Here is a 23,092-nt window from a genome sequence, read left to right as displayed (position 1 = left end):
CGTTTCATTGCATTATGAAACGAAAGAAAATACTACTTGTCCAGTTCTATTTTATTTTTAGAAGGAAGGAACTCATTCGCGTTACTCTTGACAACGAGGCAAGAGGGGGTAGGGCCTCTCCTCAGTTTCCTTCCTCCATGGTCTATAGCCTCACGGGTGGTGGGAGGGAAGAAGAAGGGGGGGGGGGGGGTTAGCGGCGGTCGGAAGAGCTTTGTGTGAAGACATATGCCCCACTTGTTTAGAATGGCATTAAAATTTGAGGCATTAGCGAGTTAATTCGGCCCGTATGGCACGGGTATCGTTTAATTCCAGCGCTGCATGGTAACACAACATTCTTGCGCCACACCATGGTGCCTCAGTGTTTCTTGTCTCTAAAATGTGGAAGATTAATACGGGTGTCACACGGCGCACTTTTGATCGCGATCAAGCCCGATCCGGATCGAATTTCTCGGTCGTGATTGGCTCCTTTGCACAAGTTGCGCGAAAGAGCCAATCGCAGTCGAGAATTTCGATCCGAATCGGTCCCGATCGCGATCAGAAGTGTACGTGTGACATTGCTATCAGGTTTTGTCCCACGCTTTGGACTGTGTCCCACACAGGCTGTGAATATAACTCCCACGGATATGCCATTTTCGCCTTTGAAGTTGATAAAATACATGGCCAAACGACTGCCGCAAAGCTTTGTGTAGCGAACAGAATTTAAGTTGTAGCAACGTGTCCAGGCACGGTTCAAGCTTTCCACATTGCCTAGCCAGCTTTTGTAAAATGCTGCGCCCTAGGTTAGGGTAATTGCGATACCCTATTCGATCGACCTACCTTGTAGCCCCCGTAACCGATTCAAATCACGCACGCATTTCAAACAAAGCCACGTGATTTCACAATACACCTGTACTTAAGTCAGGATACGGCCAAGTGCGTGATAGGTAAGACGGCAAGTTCAGCGCATAATCCAGCGCAAAAAATAATTAAAAAATTTCCGCTTCTACAACTGTGAATTATACAATAAACATAAGTGGGAAATGACGTCATAATAATTAATTATTTGCCTGCGCTTCCACTACAATGTACAATCAGCATATTTCAAGCGATCATTCACTGCTTCATCAAACCGCTCTCTGCTCGTATGCTGTGTTTCAACGCGCCGCCTCTTGTTGGTGCAGCTGGAGCGGCGGAGAAAGCGACGGCTGCGGCGGCGCTTGCGGCTGGTACGGCTTGCGTGCGTGCTTTCGCGGTTGTGACGGTTTGAATGTGGAGACGTACGACGGTGTCCCCCATGAGTTGAGTCGGTACCCATCCAACTCCGAGCAGCGATGGGGTACCTCAAGTACATTGAGGTAGAGAACTTCAAGTCGTACCGGGGACTGCAGATCATTGGACCCCTGAAACCGTTCACAGCCGTCATCGGACCCAATGGATCAGGTAAGGCCTAGCGACGACGCAAGCGCGCGCCGGCGATCGCACGCAGCGAGCTCGCGCTTTCGCTGGTTTCGCCTCTTCCCATTCGGTAGTCCACGCATTTTCGATCGGCGGGGTTGGCCAGGTATTGCGCGGCAGTTGCCCGCCGTGTAAAGCTTCCAGTGATTGTCGTTGCTGCCAGCAAGCTTGCTGGAGTTTGTTGGATTTTGTTACAGTCCATGCTGAGCCACAAGGTTTTGAATCGTGACCGAAAGTGAGCGCGTGATTCGATCCGTGTCACGACATGATTACGACAGGATGCTTAGATTCGTAAGTTCAACGAAACACGCAGGTGTCAGCTGCATTTAGGGGGACAAATTCAGTGGTATTTCGCAATTCATTTGTCGTTCCTAGCGCTTTTCTTGCAACTGCGCTAATTAACGTATGACTGGGTATAATACCCCGTCACACGGGGCACTTCCGATCGCGATTGATCCCGATCGTGCTGGGTCGCGATCAAAAGTGCCCTGTGTGCAGCATATGTTCGAAACAAAAAAAGAAAACGCGCGTTCATTACTTTCATGTCGACCAACAGCGATCAGAGCTGGCTTTATAGTAAAGTAATAAAGCGTGACTTTGGCTACCACTTGTGACAGCTTAATATCGATATAGAATAGTCGTATGCCAACGGCCTGATTTATTTCAAAATTGTGCTGTCCGTTGTTATTTGCTAATGACATTTCGAGAAATGTTAAGTGCCATGTTCACGGCACCCAAACAATAGCTGTTTAAGCCGTACTTGTGTCGTCACTTTGGCAATATCTTTGAAGGAAAAACGAACCACTAGTTCATGTGTGAGACCTTTGTATAGTCCTGCTTTGCAAGTGATGCATGCCACGTAGCAAGCGAAATGCCTCTGCCTAGTTTTAGCCAACCATTGCCATGGTTGTGGAAAAATCAGTTCTGTGGAAGCACCATATAAAATAGCCTGTTTATAATAGGCTGTTTTGTGTTTCTTGTGTTCAGAATTATGTTTCTTATAAATTTTGTTTTGTCCACATTAATTAGTAATAGTAATCTATGCACACCTGCTGTGTCTTTGAAACTTGTGACAGCTGTTTGGATAAATATTTATAAATAGCAGACCCTGCTGCTTTGCTACTTCAAAACTATCATTCAATCATTTAGATTCAGCATTTGTTACCTAAAGGAAACTTCATATGAAACAAACTTTTATGCCAGAGCAAGCGGCGGCTTGACAACATCCGCTTGTCTGATGAGTGAATGGGCAGTGAAGGAACATGACAACCTGTGAAGTCATTTGTATCTTTATACAGTAGACTTCCGTTAAAATGAACGCGGTAAAGCAAAATTTTTGGATATGAGGAACAGTGTGTTCACATTTGGTTGGTTTCCCATAAGCCGGGTTTGAAAGAAATTCACTTAACACTGAACGATTAATTTGCTTAAACAAAACTTCCGAAGGCTGCCACTGATGCCTGCTACTCCTCAGCTAGATGCCCAGAGCAGCAGACTTGGAGAAGATGACTATGCTAGCTACATGAGAGGCAAATAGTGTTTCTGTGGGCATGAGCAGCTATGCCAGTGTCGACAATGACAAGGAAATGACAATGACTGCAAAGCAAGATTGGTGGTGTCCTCCCGGTTTCCCTGCAGGCCGGTAGTTTTGGCGAGGGAGCCGCCCAGCAGTGTTCACACATGATGGAGCTGATAATGTCCTAAATCATCTGACGCATAAAATTTTTTTTTTTCAACATAAGGATACTGAAGAATTTCTTAGCAAGCAAAGTGAAATGCCAGCTAACTGCCGCTGTGTCTTAGTCACATAGCATTGCACTGATAATCATGAGGTCCCGGGTTGATTCCAGGCCACAGTGGCTGCATCTCAATGGGCGCGAATGCTAATATGCTCGGATAGATTTAGGTTCACGTTAGAAGGACACTTAAGAGAAATGTCGACCTAGATTGAAAGGTTAGGCTTCTGTAGCAATGAATTCGTCGTTTGTAACAAGAACATTGCCTTTGTAAACGAGAAAATCGCAAAAATGTTATGTCTGAGTGGTGCCACCTATTATGGACTATAGTACATCGGATATTACGTCAGTGCTGGATGATTCATAGAGAGCAGCTGGGAGGGAGGTCACATGGCGATTTAGTCAGCTTGTCCGTTTTAGCATGGGTTCAGATTCAGGAGCAGCAGCTGAACTTTCGGCTGCAATTTTCCGCGCAACAGAATAGTATACTGGCACACAGAAAACAACTATAGACTTCAAGATAAATAATATACTGACCTAGCTCAACCTAATATTTTCCTTTAGTGACGTAATTAATCACAGCATGTCTCATAATCAGGTTGAGGTTTTGGTATGTAAAACCCCGGAATCGTATTGAACTGAAATGCCCATTTTCGTGACAGCACACTGGTTTACAGGGCAAGCAAGAATGACTCTGAAGCTGAAGAGTGCTTAAAGCAATGCTTTGCATCACACCAATCCAATAAATGTAGTGTTTTTACACCTGCCTTCTGGTTTTTATCCGTTCCATTTACAGTTTTGCGTTGTAGATATTTGGGTGCACCAGGAATAAACATTTTGAGTTTCTTAGTTCATTTCTGTTAAGGTGAGCATTCTGATAAGATAACAGGTTTTCACAGTCCCTTAATAGTTCTAACAGGAATCTGTAGTACTGAAGGGAGAGTAGGCACTGTAAGGTGGATAGTTACTGCAAATCATATCGCACAGCCCCCGAGAATCTGGTGTATTTTTTTATTATGAAGCATTTCCCACTGAATGGTTGAAAATATCTCAGGCCAGACCCGAGGCGAGTCATCAGAAGGTGTCAATAGCATGCGTGTGAAACTTCTAACTGCATTGAATAATGGTTCATGACATGACTTGTGGCTTGTAAGGCATTCAGAGGCATGTCTTTTCACGTGTTGAATACGATGTGTAAATAAAGTATATGTTAGTAACACCGGGTCCCATATGACATTTACCTCCTATTATTCAATTCTCATGATCAAGTCTCATGAAGGCATAGAAGTATACCCGATAGTGAAAGTAAGTTGCCAAAGGCAGTTTTCAGTCACACCGCAACTGAGTTCATTGCTAGTCAGGCTGTCTTTCTTCAAAATTTATCAAGTTTTTTTACTCACAGGACATGAAGTGTTACAGAGAGGAGTGGAAACACATGAAAATAGCATATATATATGTGTGAACAGCACAATGGTGGTTTGTAAAATGATCCAAAATGGCAGTCCTCAAGGCAGTGACGTTGGCTTCCGAAGCAATTGAGGGTGATCACGAATACAAATCGATGGTGGTTCAAAGCTGGTGGTAGGTTGCGCAAGGAAATGTATGATGGCTAGCAAAAGATGTAAGCACTGAAGACAGTGTTGAAGTGACACATAATATAAAGCAGGCAAAGGCAAACAGGCAAGTTGTTTGAAGCTCAGTGTGTTCCTTTGACAGCCTTCCTTTAATTTATTTAACTTTAGGGGTTGGCTAACTGGGATGCACTAAGTAGCCAGGTAACCACGACATGGTGCAGTACTGTGCCATTGCCCTCCTCCGCTCTTCCTCCCTTTCAGTGGCTTGTCTGCAGGATATTTACGCATTTTAATGTTCACAGCTGTGACTAACATGTAATGAAGGGTTACCTGGTAGCAATTATTTTTTTATCGAAGGAGAAAATGCCAAATCTACACAGTGAAAGAAAAAAAAAAAAAGAGCAGCTAGCAAGCAGCCTTGATACAGCCAGAGAACTCCTACCACAGTGCACGAAATGTGCACAAGTGCCATAGCAATGACTCTAAAATGAAATATTAACCCTCTGCAGATGAGTGTCACTTATGGGCAACACATCAGAAAAATATTTGCTTTTCGCTGAGTACTGGCATTGAGTACAGAGATTCTAGCTAAATGACTTCAGCCAACACTGAATGACAAGCAGCAAGCGTCATTTATCAGATTAGACCAGGAACAAAGGCTGAAAAAGTTTGGTGCGCTGCTTGCTGTCTTTCGAAAGCATGGCCAAAGGTGAAAGACCAATGCAAGATCACCGGCTCAAGTGGTATTGCACTGGTAATGTAGAGAAAATGCATGTGCACGTCCGTTTCACGTTTGACAAAACTGTCTCTACAAGTTCCATATGAAGCCATAGGTGGCTTGGGTTGAAGCTTGCTTCCGGTGTTCTGCCTGATGTTGCCTGCAGGCAACAAACCTGTTGCTGAAAAAGCTTTTAAAAAACTTTTTTCTTTCCTTTTGTAGAATATCATCATTCTCAGTCTGTAGTGATAAAACAGTGATACTATTGAGTATGCCTGGAGAGTGCTACACATTTTGAGCGAAATGGTGCAAATTGTGTGTCATGACAGCACACAGTAAAAAATGACACAGAAAAATGGGACAAGGGCTCTCCAGCAAGTGAAACTTCATTGGAAGAAAAACATGACGTATGCATTATAAACAAAAATAAAATGCCAGTGACACACCAGTGTGCGGCATTTGAACTGATGATTACAAAGACAAGAGCAGTCAAGGAATGCTATCTCTTCCTTTGTCAGAGGGATAGAAGGCTGTGTAACACATACACTTCGCTGTTTGAAAATTCAAAACGCTATAATTTCTTACATGCGTTGGTCTTTGCACCTTGTGATTACGGTGGCGCTACAGAATGCTAATGCTCATCCGCAGTCATGACAATCACTGGCCAGATGGGAGGTTGGTACGTATTTCTGAATGTTTTCATTATCGTTTAAACAAACATAGCATCCTGTCTGTCCAGTATAAACTCTGCTACATGACAGGCAACGCATATACGACACCAGTATGACATTCAAAATACTTTCTGTAGGCATAGGACAAACCAAGAATTATGCACTGAAAGATAAGCAGGGTAATATCATCAGCAATCTCGAAGATATAGTAAAAGCAGCGGCAGATACTTCTGCACTATTGATATAGTCAGGATACCTTAATTAGAAACAGTAATGAACAGGATACAGGAACTCCTCCTATAACTAGCGATGAAGTCAGAAGGGCCTTGCAAGACATGAAACGAGGAACAGTGGCAGGAGGAGATGGAATAACAACTGATTTAATCAAAGATGGAGGAGACATAATGCTTGCAAAACTGGCGGCTCTTTATATGAAGTGTCTATGGACTGCAAGGATCCCAGAAAACTGGAAGAATGCAAACATTATACTAATCAACAAAAAGGGAGATGATAAAGAATTGAAAAATTATAGGCCCATTAGTTCATTCCCAGTATAATGTAAAATAGTTAACAAAGTAATCTCCAGTAGAATAAGGGCAACACTGGACAACAACAGGCAACAGGACGGCTTCAGGAAGGGATACTCTGCAATGGATCACATCCATGTCATTAATCAAGTTATCGAGAAATCCGCAAAGTACAATAAGCCTCTCTATATGGCTTTCATAAATTACGAAAAGGCATTTGATTCAGTAGAGATACCAGCACTCGTAGAGGCATTGCATAATCACGGAGTACAGACCGCATACATAAATACCTTGGAAATTATCTAAAGAGGTTCCACAGCAACATTAATTCTACACAAGAAAAGCAGTAAGATACCTATAAGGAAAGGGATCAGACGAGGAGACACAATCTCTCTAATGCTACTCACTGCGTGCTTGTAAGAAGTATTCAAGCTTTTAAACTGGGAAGGCTTAGAAGTAAGGATCGATGGCAAAAATCTCGGCAACCTTCTGTTTGCCGATGACATTGTTCTATGCAGCAGCAGTGCAGACGAATTACAACAAATGATTGAGGACCTTAACAAAGAGAGTGGGGTTGAAGATTAGTATGCAGAAGACAAAGATAATGATGAATAGCCAGGCAAGGGAACAAGAATTCAAGATCGCCAGTCAGCCTCTAGAGTCTGTGAAGGAGTATGTTTACCTAGGTCAATTAATCACAGGGAACCCTGATAATGAAACTGAAATTCATAAAAGAATAAAAATGGGTTGGATCGCATACGGCAGACATTGTCAGCTCCTGACTGGAAGCTTACTATTATCATTGAAAAGAAGGTGTACAATCAGGGCATTTTACCAGTGCTAACATATGGGGAAGAGACTTGGAGACTGAGAAAGAAGCTTGAGAACAAGTTAAGGACCGAGCAAGGAGCGGTGGAACAAAGATTGCTAGGCATAACGTTAAGAGACAGAAAGAGAGCGGTTTGGATCAGAGAAGAAACGGGTATAGCCGACATTGTAATTGACATTAAAGAAAAAAAAATGGAGCTGGGCAGGTCATGTAATGCGCCGGTTAGATAACCGTTGGACCATTAGGGTTGCAGAATGGGTCCCAAGAGAAGGGAAATGCAGTCGAGGACGGCGGAAAACAAGGTGGAGCGATGAAATTAGAAAATTCGCAGGCGCAAGTTGGAATCGGTTGGCGCAGGACAGGGTTAATTGGAGCGCAGGGAGAGGCCTTCGCCCTGCAGTAAACGTAAAACAGGCTGATGATGATGATGATGATGATGATGATGATGATTGGAGCACCCACTGTGTCATCTCTCGCCTTCTGTGTCGTCATTTACTGTGCTCCAATTCTCCCGGTTTGCCATGCTTGTTTGATGATATTGATGATGATTAGTAGAGCAACCACTGCGTCTTCTCCCTCTTTCTGTATCGTCATTTACTATGCTCCAACTTTCCCGGTTTGCCATCCTTGTGTGATGATAACTTCAGCACAGCATAGACGAAAACATTGGGATGTTGCCCTGTGCTGGTCATTGCCCTTGTGTTCTTGTTAAATTTGCTCTAGAGCTATGGTGTAAAAGGTGCTCTACTTAATTTGTCCATTCTTCATGTTCCTGTTTATGTTGTTGTGTAGGGAAATAATGTTTGTTGCAATCTGACATTTGACTGTGTGCCTGCAGGCAAGTCCAATTTCATGGACGCCATCAGCTTCGTGCTGGGCGAGAAGAAGAACTGCCTCCGTGTCAAAAAGCTCAGCGTGAGTTCCAACATTTCTCCTGTCATGCAATGTGCTGCTATACTTTTACATAGTTAGGTCTCATGTTCCTTTCCTTGTTTTTAAAAAAACAACTAGCAAAAGTGAACAGGATACAGTATTGTGATGAAGTATAGTTGACTCGCCATAGTAGCTCAATGGCTATGCCGTTGTGCTGCTGAGCTTGAGGTCAAGGGTGCGATCCTGAACGTAGCTGCCGTATTCTGATGTGGGTGGAATGCAAGAACACTAGCATACTCAGGTTTAGGTGCACATTAAAGAACCCCAGGTGGTTAGAATTAATCTGGAGGCCCTCCATCACGCCATGTCTCATATCATGGTTTTGGCACGTAAGACCCCAGAATTTAATTTTAACTTGAAGTATGGTTGCTGTGAGCAATTCATCACTGTGGACTCCTTGCCTGTACAAAGTTTATTTCTTTCTTCTCCACTCGTAGGTGACACTGAAGCAAAAGGTCGTTTGATGATGCCTCCGTGCCTGCTATGCTGTTGGCATTGTAGATGTAGCACGCAAATTAGTGGCAAAAAAAAGATAGCATAGATTCTCAAAATAATGCAAAGCAATATACCAAATGAAATAAAAAGACAAAAAAAATTCACCAACGATTACGATACTCCCTAATGTGAAATTTGACTGCAGTTCTAAATGTATTTTCATTTCACGATATATTGAGGCATCACACTGATCAGCGTGCCAACTGGCAGAGCCACGATACGCGGCACTATGTATAGACAGGCCACACAGTTGTCGGGAAGCGGCAACTGCAGCTTATGCAACGGTAATCTTTACCGGGAAATGCTTGCGGCGAATGCTGTGTGGGAAGGCGAGCTCTCTGGTTCTTTGTTTCCCCCGACTCGCCGGCACCACGGATGCGCCGACGTGAGCACCACCTGGTGGTTCTTCAAGGTGGCTTCCTTTGTTTTCCTCCTAGGGCACCTAAGAGGAACGGGTGCCTAAGAACTGCGCTCTGATAGTATGGCACCATCTCGTAGTCTTGTGCGGCACTCTGCTTTTCTCTTCATCCTTTCCATACTCGCTTCCTCCACTTTCTGCCTCATGCTTTCATTGTAGCCTCCTCTGCCTCCATTCTCCTCCTCACGCTCTCTTCGCTATTGCCGTTTTTCATTTCCCACGGTGCTCCGCATTTTCTCTTTCGTCCTTCACTGTGCTCATTTGCTTGGCTACGCCGAGGAAGGATGAGGCACGCCGACACTCAACACAGGAATGGGCTCCTAAGAGTTCCACTAAAAAAATTGCGAGGGGGACACGTTATTACATAATTTGTATGTATGTTAAGGAGGGACAGAGGTCAGATATCTAACTTTTGACCCACTCGTTAAGTTTCAATGAAAAATGGACACTGTTTATGACAATGATACAAGGCTGCTGACTAAAGATTATTGCTCCAACCTAATTTTAAAAATAGTATAACTCTTACAGTGTTTATGAGTACTAACAGAACATATTGTTACGGGAAGGAATAATACTGTTGCAAAATGTGTTTTGTCCTCTTAGGAGGGATTAATGTCTACAATTGTGGAGCTGTTCTTTATATCTCGGAGTGGTTTTACATATAAAAAAAAAAGATCGATACATTTGTGCATATGACATAATTACATAACAGTTATGCTACTGCTGTGCCAATTGTGCTGAACTGCACTGAGAGGCGAACTCTGCTACATCATGCGACATTTCAGCACAGTGTGAGAAATCTGTGCCCATTCTGCACCCAAAGGGTGGCTCGCGCTTTCAAAAAACGAAACTATGCCCTCAAGCGCCGTTTTACCGCTCCATCTAAAGAGGCACCGCGTGGACCAGCCGCTGCATTAGCTCCACGATGGGCCGATTCAAGGGGTCGTGTCTATGTTTCTTCCATGGGTTTCTGTCTATAGTCAGTACCTTCCACCCCGACACGTGTAAGTTGCTTACGCAACAAGACAACCTCCATTTTCTGGCAGCAGTAAGTGATCGCGCTGGTGCCAAGCCGGACCCCGTGCTCCTGTATGACCATTGTGAAATGGTGACCGAAGTTTCAGATGCTGTATGGTGTCTCGCTCGATTTTTTTTATGTAATGCTCACATTGGTGCACACATGGTGGCCTTGAACTTTTCCGCTATTCAATTTGTTCCGTATCCCCCGCTTTTCTTGGTGTGACAATTTCACGGCGTAAGTATCGCGTACGGCTGCTACCAAGGTTTGGTCGACTTGGCACCATAAAGCAACTTTCGCCGTTGGATACTGACGAAGCGCTGCTGGTTAAACCTTGCTGTATTGTATATGGCCATGATGAAATTACACTGCCAGCTGATGTGGTGGCGCGTAGGTTGTCATGGCAAGGTGTTCTCCAATATATTTCGACCAGTAAACCACTTTTTTGATTGGGCGTGAGATCAAGGCTTGACTCGTGGCCGATAGCCGAGCTTCGGTTCACGGGTGACATGCTGGCAGCCATAGCAAATGCATTTGGAAAGATTGTTTTTGCGCTTACTCAACGGAATGGCAAAAGCTCGCATGTAGGCAGAAAGTGCCAAACAGAATTCGCTGATCACAGCCTAATCTGACAGCATTACATCTGCACAGTCAAAGATCATGCACGTATATCTGCACTTCACAACGGCGTGCGGCGCACATCGAGCTGCGTGACGAGCGAAAGCGAACTGCGCCGGTAGTGCCGACCCTCGCAGTATTTGATGTAAATGGTTGTCAGTGAATCCCAGCAGAGGGAAAAATAAGTAAATGCTTCATACCACCAGGGCCGGCAGGCGCATCCTAGAAGAAGCAGGGATAAATGCCGAGGCAGAGTGCAACGCACACAAGATTGCGCTCAGCGCGGCGGTAAGGGGCACTTTCAAGGTAAAACCGCTTCCGAGAAACGTCCACCCGCAATTCAACGAGGGGCGCCGAAAGGCGAGGGCCCGAGCACTGCTGAAATCGACCGCCAACTGCCCGGGCCTGGCGGCATTTGTAGACGCGGCCCAGTATGGGCGCAGCGACCGGTACGCGGCCGTCTCGGTACGCTGGGATGGCACGATAATTAACGCAGCATCGGTCAAGGGGGTAACGTCCGAAGTGGCCGAACAGGTAGCAATAGCCATGGCAATGAGAGACCCCGAACGTCCTTACGTCTACACAGATTCGCGATCGGCGGCAAGAGCATTCGCCTCGGGCTCGATATCCCGGGAAGCGGCGGCCGTCCTCGGCAGCGAGGGAGCCGCGGGTCAGCACATCGTCAAATGGTTTCCGGCCCACATGGGGGCCGACGTGCACCCCGAATTTCCCAACGCCAACGAGCTGGCGCACGGACGCGCGCGAGGACTCGCGCACCGCGGCGATCGTGGCGAGCGAGGTGGCGGGGAGGGAGGGGAGCACCGAGACCCGCTGCTCACCTTTAACGAAATAACAACACACTATCAGCTGTCGAGGAGGACCTTCCCACTCCCCCACGATAAACTCACTAGACCACAGTCATCGATATTCAGAATGCTTCAGACAGGGTCGTTCCCCTCGAGAGGCAGACTGAGCCGTTATTCACCAGAAATAGAGCCGCAATGTCCGGATTGTGGCGAATCTTACTGCTCGCTAGCGCACATGCTCTAGCAATGCTCCGCGTTAAGCGGCACCATGTTCACTAAAGAAGAAGACTGGGTGGAATCCCTGCAAAGCGACAACCACCAGACCCAGCTCCGGGCCGTCCAGAGGGCTCACGAAAGGGCGGAGGCTCACGGGCTTCCCGTCCCAACGTGGGTGCGGCCCGCGACCCCTGCTGCCCACTAAAGCAAGAGTGGGTGGGGAGGGGTTCCTCAGGACACATTAAAGTTATTTCCTCCTTCATACCACTTGCGGTGCCTTTTCTCAAAAGAGTGCTACATCTTAAAGAATTCATTTATAGGAGCAAGGTCATGCTGAAGGTTTTCAATATGCTTCTGAATTCTGCATGTAGCAAGTCCAAGTGATTCCATGCTTCCTTAAGCACTTCTTAGGACACCACCGCTCCATTGCAGTCTGCGATAAAGAAAAAAAGGGGAGAGGGATGGGGTCATTTTTAGTATTTTAATTTATGAACCAGTGACCACCTACTACTTTCCCAGGCATTGCCCAATGTAATAGGACGAAGTGATCTGAGCAAGCATCGCTTCCTGTCTTGCTGCGCTAGTTTTGTCATAGCGGAGGCTTAATTGTGCTTCTTGGACGAGACGTCGTCCAAAGCGATGACAGACGACACGCCACCACTTGCGTCTCGCAGGGACATATTGTAAGGCTTGCAACGTAGCCATGGAGACGTCCGGTTCCTGTTTCTCCATCAGCGAGCCAATGGACGCCGAGAACGACTACACCGTCGTGGAGGGCAAGCGACTGAAGAGAAAGTACCGCAAGACAACCAAAGACATGATTGAGCAGGGCCTCAACGGACCGCCTACTCCGACTTACAGGATTGCTTTTGTGCCACTCAACGTGTCTAAGAATTTAAATTCTGTGCACAGACAGATTATTAACACTTTACCTTAGTAATGTGGCTCCGAAAGGAATTAACGAAGTGCGTTTCAACACCAAGAAAAATGTAGTCACAGTGGAAGTAGCGACGCAGGCCGCCCTAGAAAAATTGAAAACCGTGTGCATACTAGGACACATAGAAGTCCGGTTGTTCGTCGTGCACAGTGGTCACACTAGGGCAGGTGTTATCTCCGATGTTGTGATTGACATCAGCGACGAAGAGCTACAAAGGCTTTTGTCTTCAACAGTGAAGGTCATCGATTTTCACCGCTTCGGTCACTCGACGAGCGTGCAGCTTCTTTTTGAAGGAGACGCGCTACCTGATCATGTCAAGGTGGGCTACGTGAGGCACCCAGTGTGTCCTTATGTGCCCCGACCATTGCAATGTCACAAGTGCCTAACACTAGGCCATGTCAGCGCTGTCTCCACAGGCAGACGGCATGCCTCTGCTTTGCCGGCAGCCATGACGCATCTTCATGCACAGTAAGACAAACGAAGTGCTCGAGTTGCGAGGAACCCCACAAGGCCAATTCCAAGGATTGTCCTAAACAGAAAAAGGAGAAAAAAAAAATACTGAAACAAATGAGCAAGACAAGTATGTCCCACAAGGAGGCGCCAGCGTCCATGCAACACCGAAGGAGACGAACGCGTCGTCAGCGTGGACAAGCTGTAGATCCAGACGAGAGCTTCCTGGCTCCAATTCCACAGGTCCAGCAGAAGGTAATTGAATCGGCATCCATAGATAAACCATTGCTTCAAACGAGCTGCGCAAGCCCGGAACCGAATGTATGGCCACGCTTACCGCCGCGCTCACGGGCCTCAGTTATCGCCATCGGACTCTGTCATCAAAGCCATGCTGCGACAAATAATCGCCGCCCTGCAGCTGCTACTGTCTGGTTTAAATATGCCAGTGGCGCTAACAGCGACAAAAATTATGAACGCTATAGACAGTCTCTTCGCTACGCTGCAGTAACTTATACCTCTGCCCGCGAAGATGACTGTGGTGTGCTGTGAAGTGTACACGTATGCATTACACAGAAACATTGTGCTGTGCAGCCCTCATCATATCCACCCTCTTCACATCCTATCTCTGTCATTCCCCAAACCCCTTCCCCAGCGTGGAGTAGCAGACTAGAGGCATTTCACTCAGGCCGACCTCTCCACCTTTCTGCCATTAAATATTCTCTCTCTCCAATGTAATAGCCCCATACAGTACAGTTTGCAATCGCATTTATAAACCTTCTCCGAAAAACCACTGCTCTGAAATGCATTTTTGGCTGCTCCAAAAGCTGCTCTGAAATGGGTTGTGCCTGTAGCATCACTGTAATAGTAAATTTTTCATTTTGAATAAAAGTCAAATTTAAAAGACATGGCATCACAGTCTTATTCTGCATAAAGGTCTTTACAACTGTCCATATAATTTAATGTAGAAGCAATAGATTTTCTGAACTTGGATGCGTTGCTAAAATGCGAAATGAGGAAATTGAATTCAAAAATTAAAAGCTGCACCATTTTATTTGTACTTCACATGCGACTCTTAAAAGCCCTCTCTGCCTTCTGTTATTAGGCACACTTATGTGATAATTCATGCTTTTTCTTTTTGTTTACTTTTACACTCTGCCACTTTTGCAGTCGCTCTGGTCACATACTCTTCAATGCTTTTTTCCGAATGGTTTGATAAGTGCATGCCACAAACAATGCCCGACTTCTCAAGCACTCTCTCAGTCTCTTTTGGACCAGCATTAAATTCTCTGACTGCAAGGGCAGTGACCATTTGAAGCGCTAGAACTTGCTGAGCAGGTGCTTCCAGCGTCAAGGGGAGAAGACACCGTGGCTACCTCTCATAGCAACCTGGAAAGCCCTGAGCGCAAGCAACTTTTGCTTATGGTTGGCTGCCCTCAGCATACTGTGCTTCTTGGCTTCATGAAGTGGTGCTGCTTTCTGAAGCTGTTGCGCATGCTGAGCTTTGAGGCCATTTTACAGTTGTAAATGTGCACACTAGAATTGGCGAAAGAACCGAGAGCACACCATGCACCAAAAACAATGTTTGAAAATGGTTTGAAGGTGGGAAGTTGCATGTCCAAGGAAATTGTGTGGCAGCACAAAGCCTCATATGGTAGTTAACCATAGTCACGTGACACCGTCTGTGGCAATAGTGCTTTGAGTATCACTTCCTTTGATGTCAGTGACCAAAATTTGTTACTTTTGACTTAATTTCATCTGCCTGCTTTGCACTTCCCTATGCCCCAGCATGCGACTTAATTTGTGAATGACAATTCAACAATTTATTTTCTGCAGCGATAATGAAATATTTCAAAGAAAAAGAAAACTGGCAGTCAAAGCAGTTAGGCAGTTGAGGAGGCAGCAACGGCAGTGCTAGGCAAAGACCATTATGAATGTGACCACTGGAGTGAGCAGCCCACTGCCACTCCCATTTACCTAATTTCCTTTGCCTTTGCTTGACCCCATTGCACCCTTGATGGCACAGCTTAAGCTTGTGGAAAAGAGAGCAAAATTACCATTACAACGATCGTAGTCATGCCACACCAAACCCTTTTCCTTGAGTCACGGATACACTTTCAAAATGGTGGCCAGGGCACTTTGCTTTTAAAGCGAAAGCTTTACTGGCTGCAAACTTGCGATTTCGCTGTGACGGTGCTCCGAGGAGGCACATGATGTCACAATGCGCGCCTCGCTGCGGATATTTCTCTCTCTCTCGCTCCCTAGTCACTACTGTGCATGCGCCACTAGTAGCACCAAGCCACAGGTGTTCCGCTGCTGCGCAGCACCGCGCCTTTCCACCGCCGCCGTTTGGTATGACGTAACACCGTGTTCCTCATTGTTGCGCTCGCCTCCGCTCGCTTTGCCTGCTGTGTCGCATGCCTAATAACATGTCCGAGGATTGAAAAGGAGAGCTCGCGTGCGCCACAACCACAGTTGACGCGGCAGTATGGACGGCGACAATTCTGATAAGCAGGAGGAGGCCTGGAATCGACATCGGAACGAGATGAAGAGGAAACGAATCACCCAGGAAACAGACGAACAGGGCACTGAACGACTGGCTAAACGCCGCAACATTGCTAGACAACCAGACTAACCTGGACTTGCAGTCAAGATTAACCAAGGCTAACCATGCTTTGCCTTAGCTTTCGCTACGTATATCCTGGCATAGCTAAGCTAAGTCGTCATTTTGCTGAAAATGTTAATTTATTGCAGCATGTCCCTTTTTATATTGTAATTCTTTGTTCCCTCTCATCTTGCACATGACTGTATGTTGACTGCTGCCTCTGATCTATGCAAACTCATCTATCAAACCTGAGTGCACTTCATGTCCACTCACTATCTGCATCCTTAGAGTGACATTTCACTTTCCTGTTTCAACAGTGAACCGACATTAAGTGCTTTTGAAGTTCCAGCTATCATATACCATGTAGGATATGGATTTTGTCTCATAGTGAGTGGATTGTGCTTTCTGTGTTGATGCTCATTTGGGGATATACTCCTGGATAGATATAGTACCCTTCATTATCATCAGCCTTTATGTCCACTGCAGGATGAAGGCCTCACCCTGCAATCTCCAATTACCCTTATCTTGCGCTAGCTGATTGCAACTTGCACCTGCAAATTTCTCAAGTTCATCACCCCACCTAGTTTTCAGCCGTCCTCGGCTGCGCTTCTCTTCCCTTGGCACCCATTCTGTAATTCTAATGGGTCCACCAGTTATCTAGCCGACGCATTACATTGCTTGCCCAGCTCCACTTTTTTCTCCTAATGTCAACTAGAACATCGGCTGTCGCCGTTTGCTCTCTCATCCACACCGCTCTCTTCCTGTATCTTAACGTTACAGGAAGAGAGCAGTGTGGATAGTGCCCTTGTGTATCTACAAAAATGGCTACAGAGGCTACAAGGGCAGATAGTAATGTAGTACACTATGCAAGAAATATGTTCTGGTCTCACATAATTCGAAACAAGACTGGAAAAAGTTCACCTAAGTCCTTGAATTTACAATACGTGTGGGAAAGCTGCTCTTGTGGTGCAGTGTCGATGAAAGTTGCAAATACTGACAGCAGTAACATTTTAGGTCCCTACACTTCGGACCTCGGTTATGTTTGTTGTGAATGAAAGTGTCACTGAGCATTGCATTATTTGGTGCAGGACCTTATACATGGAGCACCCATTGGACAGCCGGTGTCGAACAGGGCTCACGTGACGGCCGTGTACTGCAACGAAGACGGCACAGAGACCCACTTCACCCGACTGGTGGCCCATTCGTCGTCTGAGTTCCGCATTAACAATGAGGTGTGTGTCTACTGCAACCATCCATTTCACCCTCAGAGTGGTGCACTGCAGTTTGGCAGCGGCGTTAATGAAACATTACCTTAGAATCTACTATCTGTTTTGACGCTGAATCAATTTCACATCTAGAAGCTATTCAATAATTTTAAGCGTTTAAAAACAACTTTGCTTTAAATACAAGTTTGCATTTGGTATCCTTAGACCCACCAGGCCAGCACATCATGAAAGCATTCTTTGGTGCACAATTAATTAAAGTTTGTAAGCGTTTTTGATATATTGTGCAAGAAATGGCTCTTGATGACATGAGCAGCCTTCAGTTTCATGATGTTTCAAGCCTTAAGCGGGTCTGTACTCTCATTAAAAAAATTTTGTAGCACATTTAGCCACTTATTTTTGCTGAGTAATGATAGGGTGTCTACCAACTGGTAAAATTGAGAAAACCGGGGAATTCTCAGGGATTTTAAATAGTCTGAAAGTAATCATGGCAACCGTTGTCCCATGCAATTCCTGCAAGCGCATGGTGCGTGCAGCATGAAACACATGCACACACACAAACAAAATTGCACTGCGTTTCCCATTCTATATGCCCGACTTACAATTACAGGAGGCTGAGCGTTGCCTCAGTGGTGTAACTGCTCTACTTCAGTGCTCTCACATGTCTCGAACACTTCAAGGTATGTAGCTTTGGCTAGACCCTAACAGTGTCCTTGCGTTGTGCATTTGTAGCACTCCACAGTCCATTTAAGGTACCATATTAGCAATCATTCATATACGGGGATACTTCCACTCCTGTGTGACACAGCATCTGGTGCAACGCCTCACTGGAATGGCAGGGACATGTTGCCAGTGACTTTGCCAATTGGCATCCACTTAAGCAACATCCTCAAAAGTGATTGACCGGGAATACTGCTCCAGGACTCCTCTGATCTGAAACAGTACTTGGCCAAATATTGTCAAAGCTCAATATAACGAACCTCGATTTAACAAAATTTGCGATGTAGCAAACTATTTCCATTTCCCAATCTTATTTCCATTGAAAACCGTGTATACAGTCAACGACTGAATTTTCGGACGCCCAAGTTTTCGGACATGCCTGATATTTCGGACGTCTTCGTGGCACTGCCACGAGCCCCATAGAATCAATGTATAAGGACCTCTGAAGTTTCGGACGCTCGAACCCCCTGCCGTCCAATTTTCCGTACTTTTTGACGTGACGGAAAGTCCTTTGGCTCCTCGCGCACCGCCCTTGCGAAGGAAATCGACTTGCAGCCAAAGCATATCACCGGTTTGAACCACAACTAGACGAATCTAGCCGTCATCCACCGATTTGATCTGGCCACACTGGCTATGTTCATCGCCGCACTTCCGCCTCTGGCGGACTTTCCGGTGCGGCGCCATTTCGTTTGTTTGCGCAGGCCATGTGTTGGCTAGCGTGGTGTGTGGTTGTGCTATTGTGTCAAGTGTGCTCTGCGATGCTAGGCCTAGGTGCTTCGACGCTCGTCAGCGAACTCCACTGTTCGCAACTTGAGGATTTCGCTTGCCTTCGATGGCCCCCACTCCGCCTTCGTCGTCCTCGCTGATGGCATCGAAGCGCCGAAAGCAGTACCGCCTGTTAACGATGGAGAAGAAAGCCGCCATTATTAAGCAAGTCGTGAACGGCCAATTGCAGGCTGATGTGAGCAAGGAGTTCGGCATTTCTAAGCAAACAGTTTTGCATTTCCTCAAGAACAAGGGCAAGATCTTGGAAGCGGCCGAAAGACCATCTGGTGCCCAAAAAAAGAATGCAAGCCAAGGTGTTCATCCAAAGCTTGAGGAAGCTCTCGTCATGTGGCTTAATTCAATGATATGTACATGTACGTGTACATGTACATGTACATAATAAACTGGCAGTCGGCTGAATACAGAGTTTTTGAACGCCTCTTTTTATAGCTACTTCACTGATGCTTTGGCAGGGTTTCGGAAGCCTGGTACTTCGCCCTTTACCTCTAGATCTGAGAAAAAAAGAAAAAAGGTGCGTTTTTTTTTTTTTTTTGCATGCATTCATTTTTTCAGACTGCCTGAATTTTCGGATGTTTTTACGTTCCCTAGAGGGTTCGAAAAATCGGTCGTTGACTGTATATAATTTTTTTTTTTTTCAATTTAACGAAGCACTTTTGTAACACAGTTTCGATTTAACGAAGTTTTTGGTCATTTCAAGCATATACTTAATGCATGTATGACTGGTAAATCTAGCAAAAACTACAAAAATGTCAGTCAAGGAAGAAGTTATTTGCAAGCGTCGCTTCACATGAAAAAGTGCACATGCTGGGACGCAGTATGCATGGAACAGCGCTGCGCCATTTGTCGCATAACGACCATCGGACGCCGCGATGCACGGGGCGTGCAGTAGCTTCAGGCACTCGGAGAAGCACGAGAGCTGATGATTCCATCAGCGCATGTGGGGTGGGGAACGGGCGAGCGCACAGTAGAGGGGTGCAGGGAACGCGCACCTATCTGCCCACTCCCCCTGGCACGTGCATCTCCTCTCCTCTGTCTGGCTGTCCATATGCGGGCCATGCGCCGTATTTTGGCGCTAATCTTCGCCGAGTGCAAAGAGCCAGCCAAGATACTTGGTGCCTTCATGCGCATTTTGTTGCCGCGCATCTAAGGTTGGTGGTCGTGCAATCTCAAGTTTCCGAAACACGGCGTGAAGCTTCCACTCGCATTGTGACAGTGAGTGTTCTTGGTGATCAAGTCATCTTTGCCTGAGCGTATGTGACACTGATAAATAAATCTGTGGACATTACTTTGTGTCGTTGTCTCTTTGCTATCGCCATAAATGATCTGCCGTTTTGGCAAAACTGTGACATTTGTATTTGTTTTTCTTTTTTCCCTTTTTTCCACAAAACAAATATCCGTATCTTTTTGTACTGTTGCTTTTAATTTGAGGGCACCATCTGATAATGGCTGCTGGCACTAGGCACGGTCAGCCATGCTATCCAAGATTAGCTGCGCCGTGCGATGCATTGCTCTCGGCATGATCTGCACCGCGTGCACTGACACTCGTAATCACACTGTTATGGCTCGACCTTCTTGCGATTTGTTTATAAGTGATTACCGTATTTACTCGCATAGCGATCGCACTCACGTAATGATCGCACCCCTGAGTTTTGTCGTCAAAATTTGATTTTTTTTTGCTTTCCTCTGTAATGATCGCACCCCGAACTTGTCGCAGCAGTATGTCATGTGCCAAGTCTAGCTAATGATGATTGCGCTTACCATCTGTCGAGTGCCACGCGAACTACTCTTGAAGACATACCAAGTGGTCTGCATGCATCAAACATTCTTAAGCAGACGCTCCATTTCATTCCTTTCATCACTTTCCGCACTTCCATGAAAAAAATACCTACAATCAAACTGACTTTGGCTTTATTATTTGTAGGCTTCATATGGTTTTGGTCAAGAACAACAACAGAAAAGGCGCCTTTCGATTCTTCTCGTCTGCACTCGTGGGCGAGTGCAGACGAGATATTGCGGAGCGACAACGATAGTGGCCACGTTTACACTGACATGTTAGCAGTGTACCCTATTCATATGCCGACGCTTGTAGCACAGCTAAGATATTCACCCACCCTTAGTGTAAACGTGCAGTATTAGGATAGTAGTGAAGACAAATGTCGCAGTTTCTGCAGCATGCCCGCCATGTGTTTCCCTGTCACTGGCAGTAATGCACACCCACCTCTGTTTCTGTCCCCTCAAAGTGGACATGGCTACGTTATTGCCGCAACCTTGCCAATATTTACGATATTATTCATTACTGACACGAAAGAAACTTTCAATGCGCGTAATGTGCTCAGGAGAAGAAAAAAAAATCACGTTCGGCGCGTTCGGCTTGCTCCGTCGGCCGCAATTTTTATTTTGGTGTCCTGCACTGTTCAGCAGCAGCCACCTTCTTGTTGACCTGTTGTCATCCCGCAACAAATGCGGGATAAAAAACTAATATTTTTCTTTCGTGGCAAGTTTAACCCACGTAATGATCGCACCCCGGAATTGTGCCAATTTTTTTTACAGAAAAGTGTGATCATTATGCGAGTAAATACGGTACTGACAAGATACTGTCAACTAGGAATGCTCTGGAAATTTGTGAAATTATTTTTACTGCTGAATGTCGAATTAACGAAATTCACGATTTAACAAAGTCTTTCGCTGCAAGCACAACTTCATTATATCAAGGTTCAACTGTACTACTACCCAATTGATTAGCAGTTGTCTTCACAGACAGTGCCATAAATTGCTAGGTACCCGAGAGCAAGCCCAAATTACTTGATATTGCGAATTAACGAGTGCTAGAAACCTTTTACTGTACCTGCAAAAATTGCTTGCATCAATGCTGGCTCATGCATGTAACGACTTATGAACATTTCAGGACATACATCTTGCTTATCGGAGCCTCTGAAATTTCCAACAGGCATAAATAAATGCATTGTCAAATTGGAAAGCAATTTAGCCACTTGAGAAGTTTACCTGGCAATAATTATTACTTTCAGAAAGAATGAAGACTACATACATATCCACGTATTGGCGACATGTAACAGAATTTTATCTTCCAGCTCTTTTATCTTCTGGTACTTTCCGCATGATTAAGACTTCCATTGCCACATCAAAGATAACTTGCAGACCTACCCTCGCCCAAACCCTGCTTCTCTTGGCTATTCTGCTTTTGTGTTTTCAGTGCACTTGCCGCCTTTCCCATAGCAACTCGTGCACAAAAGAACGTTGCTTAACCACTGTGCCATCTACACAGAGGTCATCCAAATACACATAACTTGCAAGTTCCAACAAGAGGTAGAGCACATGTGTCGGCACTCTATCTCGGCAGGGCAGTAATGGTGAGCCAGTGTGACAGGTCTGTCGCACATTGGCAGGTGAAGAAATTTATGAATTGTTGATGAATTCCGAACTCGGAGAAACCAACAAAGAAGAACCAGTTTCTACATATAATGAAATATCCACCGATTCAACTTGTGAAAGAAAGCTAAGAAATGTTTAGCAGTCAGAACAAAAGACAAAACAGTCACAAGGTTTAATAAACGTTTTGCAGCATAGGTCCAATCAGAAATGTCTGAAGACATATGCAACACATTTTGAATGTCATTTTGTGGTTTTGAGGTGTTACCTCGACACGCTGTGCACACGTTTGCAGGTGGTGAGCCAAGACGAGTACCTGAATCGGCTGGAGGGGTTGCGCATCAACGTCAAGGCAAAGAACTTCCTGGTGTTCCAGGGCGACGTTGAGACAATCGCCATGAAGAACCCAAAGGAGCGCACAGTGCTGTTTGAGGAGATCTCGCACTCGCTCGAGCACAAGGCCGAGTATGAGCAGCTGCGCAGCGAGATGATCAAGGCCGAGGAGGACACACAGTTCTCGTATCAGAAGAAAAAGGGCATCGCGGCCGAGAAAAAAGAAGCACGCCTCGAGAAAGAGGAGGCCGACAAATATCAGCGTCTCAAGGAGAACCTGGCTGAGCGACAGGTGGTTTCACAGGTAAGCAGTGGTGTGTAAATGCTTCAGGTTTCAACATGGGCTGATTTTTCTTTTCTTCTTTATTTGTCAGCAATGTTCCACTATTTAGAACGTTTCTGTTTCTCCTGTGCTTTTCTTCACAATTAAGTTTATGTCGAATTCCAATGGTAGAATCGACTCCACGAACGAGCATGTCACTACAGCGTAGTACGATGCCTACAAATCCGTAATTGGAACACAAGCTCTGGCACAAGGGCAAGGAGGTGCTCGAGCACATCATGCAAACGGATGTACAGCTACCCAGTGTCTCGTGCGTGTCGGTTGGTCCGCATCTCTGCTTGCTGTGGGGGCTTCTCCATGACGCATCGTGTAGTGCAC

At 45.7% G+C, this 23,092-nt stretch overlaps 1 protein-coding gene across 2 annotated transcripts in view; it reads left to right on the top strand.

The window, feature by feature from the left end:
- Positions 1–1,166: 1,166 nt before the first annotated feature.
- The window catches only part of SMC1 (structural maintenance of chromosomes 1), a 76,747-nt gene continuing 54,821 nt past the window's right edge, over positions 1,167–23,092 (top strand). For both annotated transcript variants that reach the window (XM_075695137.1, XM_075695135.1), the window contains exons 1-4: positions 1,167–1,419; positions 8,328–8,404; positions 17,071–17,214; positions 22,394–22,735. In XM_075695137.1, the coding sequence (XP_075551252.1) occupies positions 1,311–1,419; positions 8,328–8,404; positions 17,071–17,214; positions 22,394–22,735 (672 nt within the window). In that variant the 5' untranslated portion in view covers positions 1,167–1,310. The remainder of the gene's footprint in view (positions 1,420–8,327; positions 8,405–17,070; positions 17,215–22,393; positions 22,736–23,092) is intronic.

Source organism: Dermacentor variabilis, chromosome 6, assembly GCF_050947875.1.
Source record: "Dermacentor variabilis isolate Ectoservices chromosome 6, ASM5094787v1, whole genome shotgun sequence".
NCBI lineage: Eukaryota > Metazoa > Arthropoda > Arachnida > Ixodida > Ixodidae > Dermacentor > Dermacentor variabilis.
Note: the sequence above shows the minus strand (reverse complement) of the source record. Positions and strands in the feature narration are given on the sequence as shown.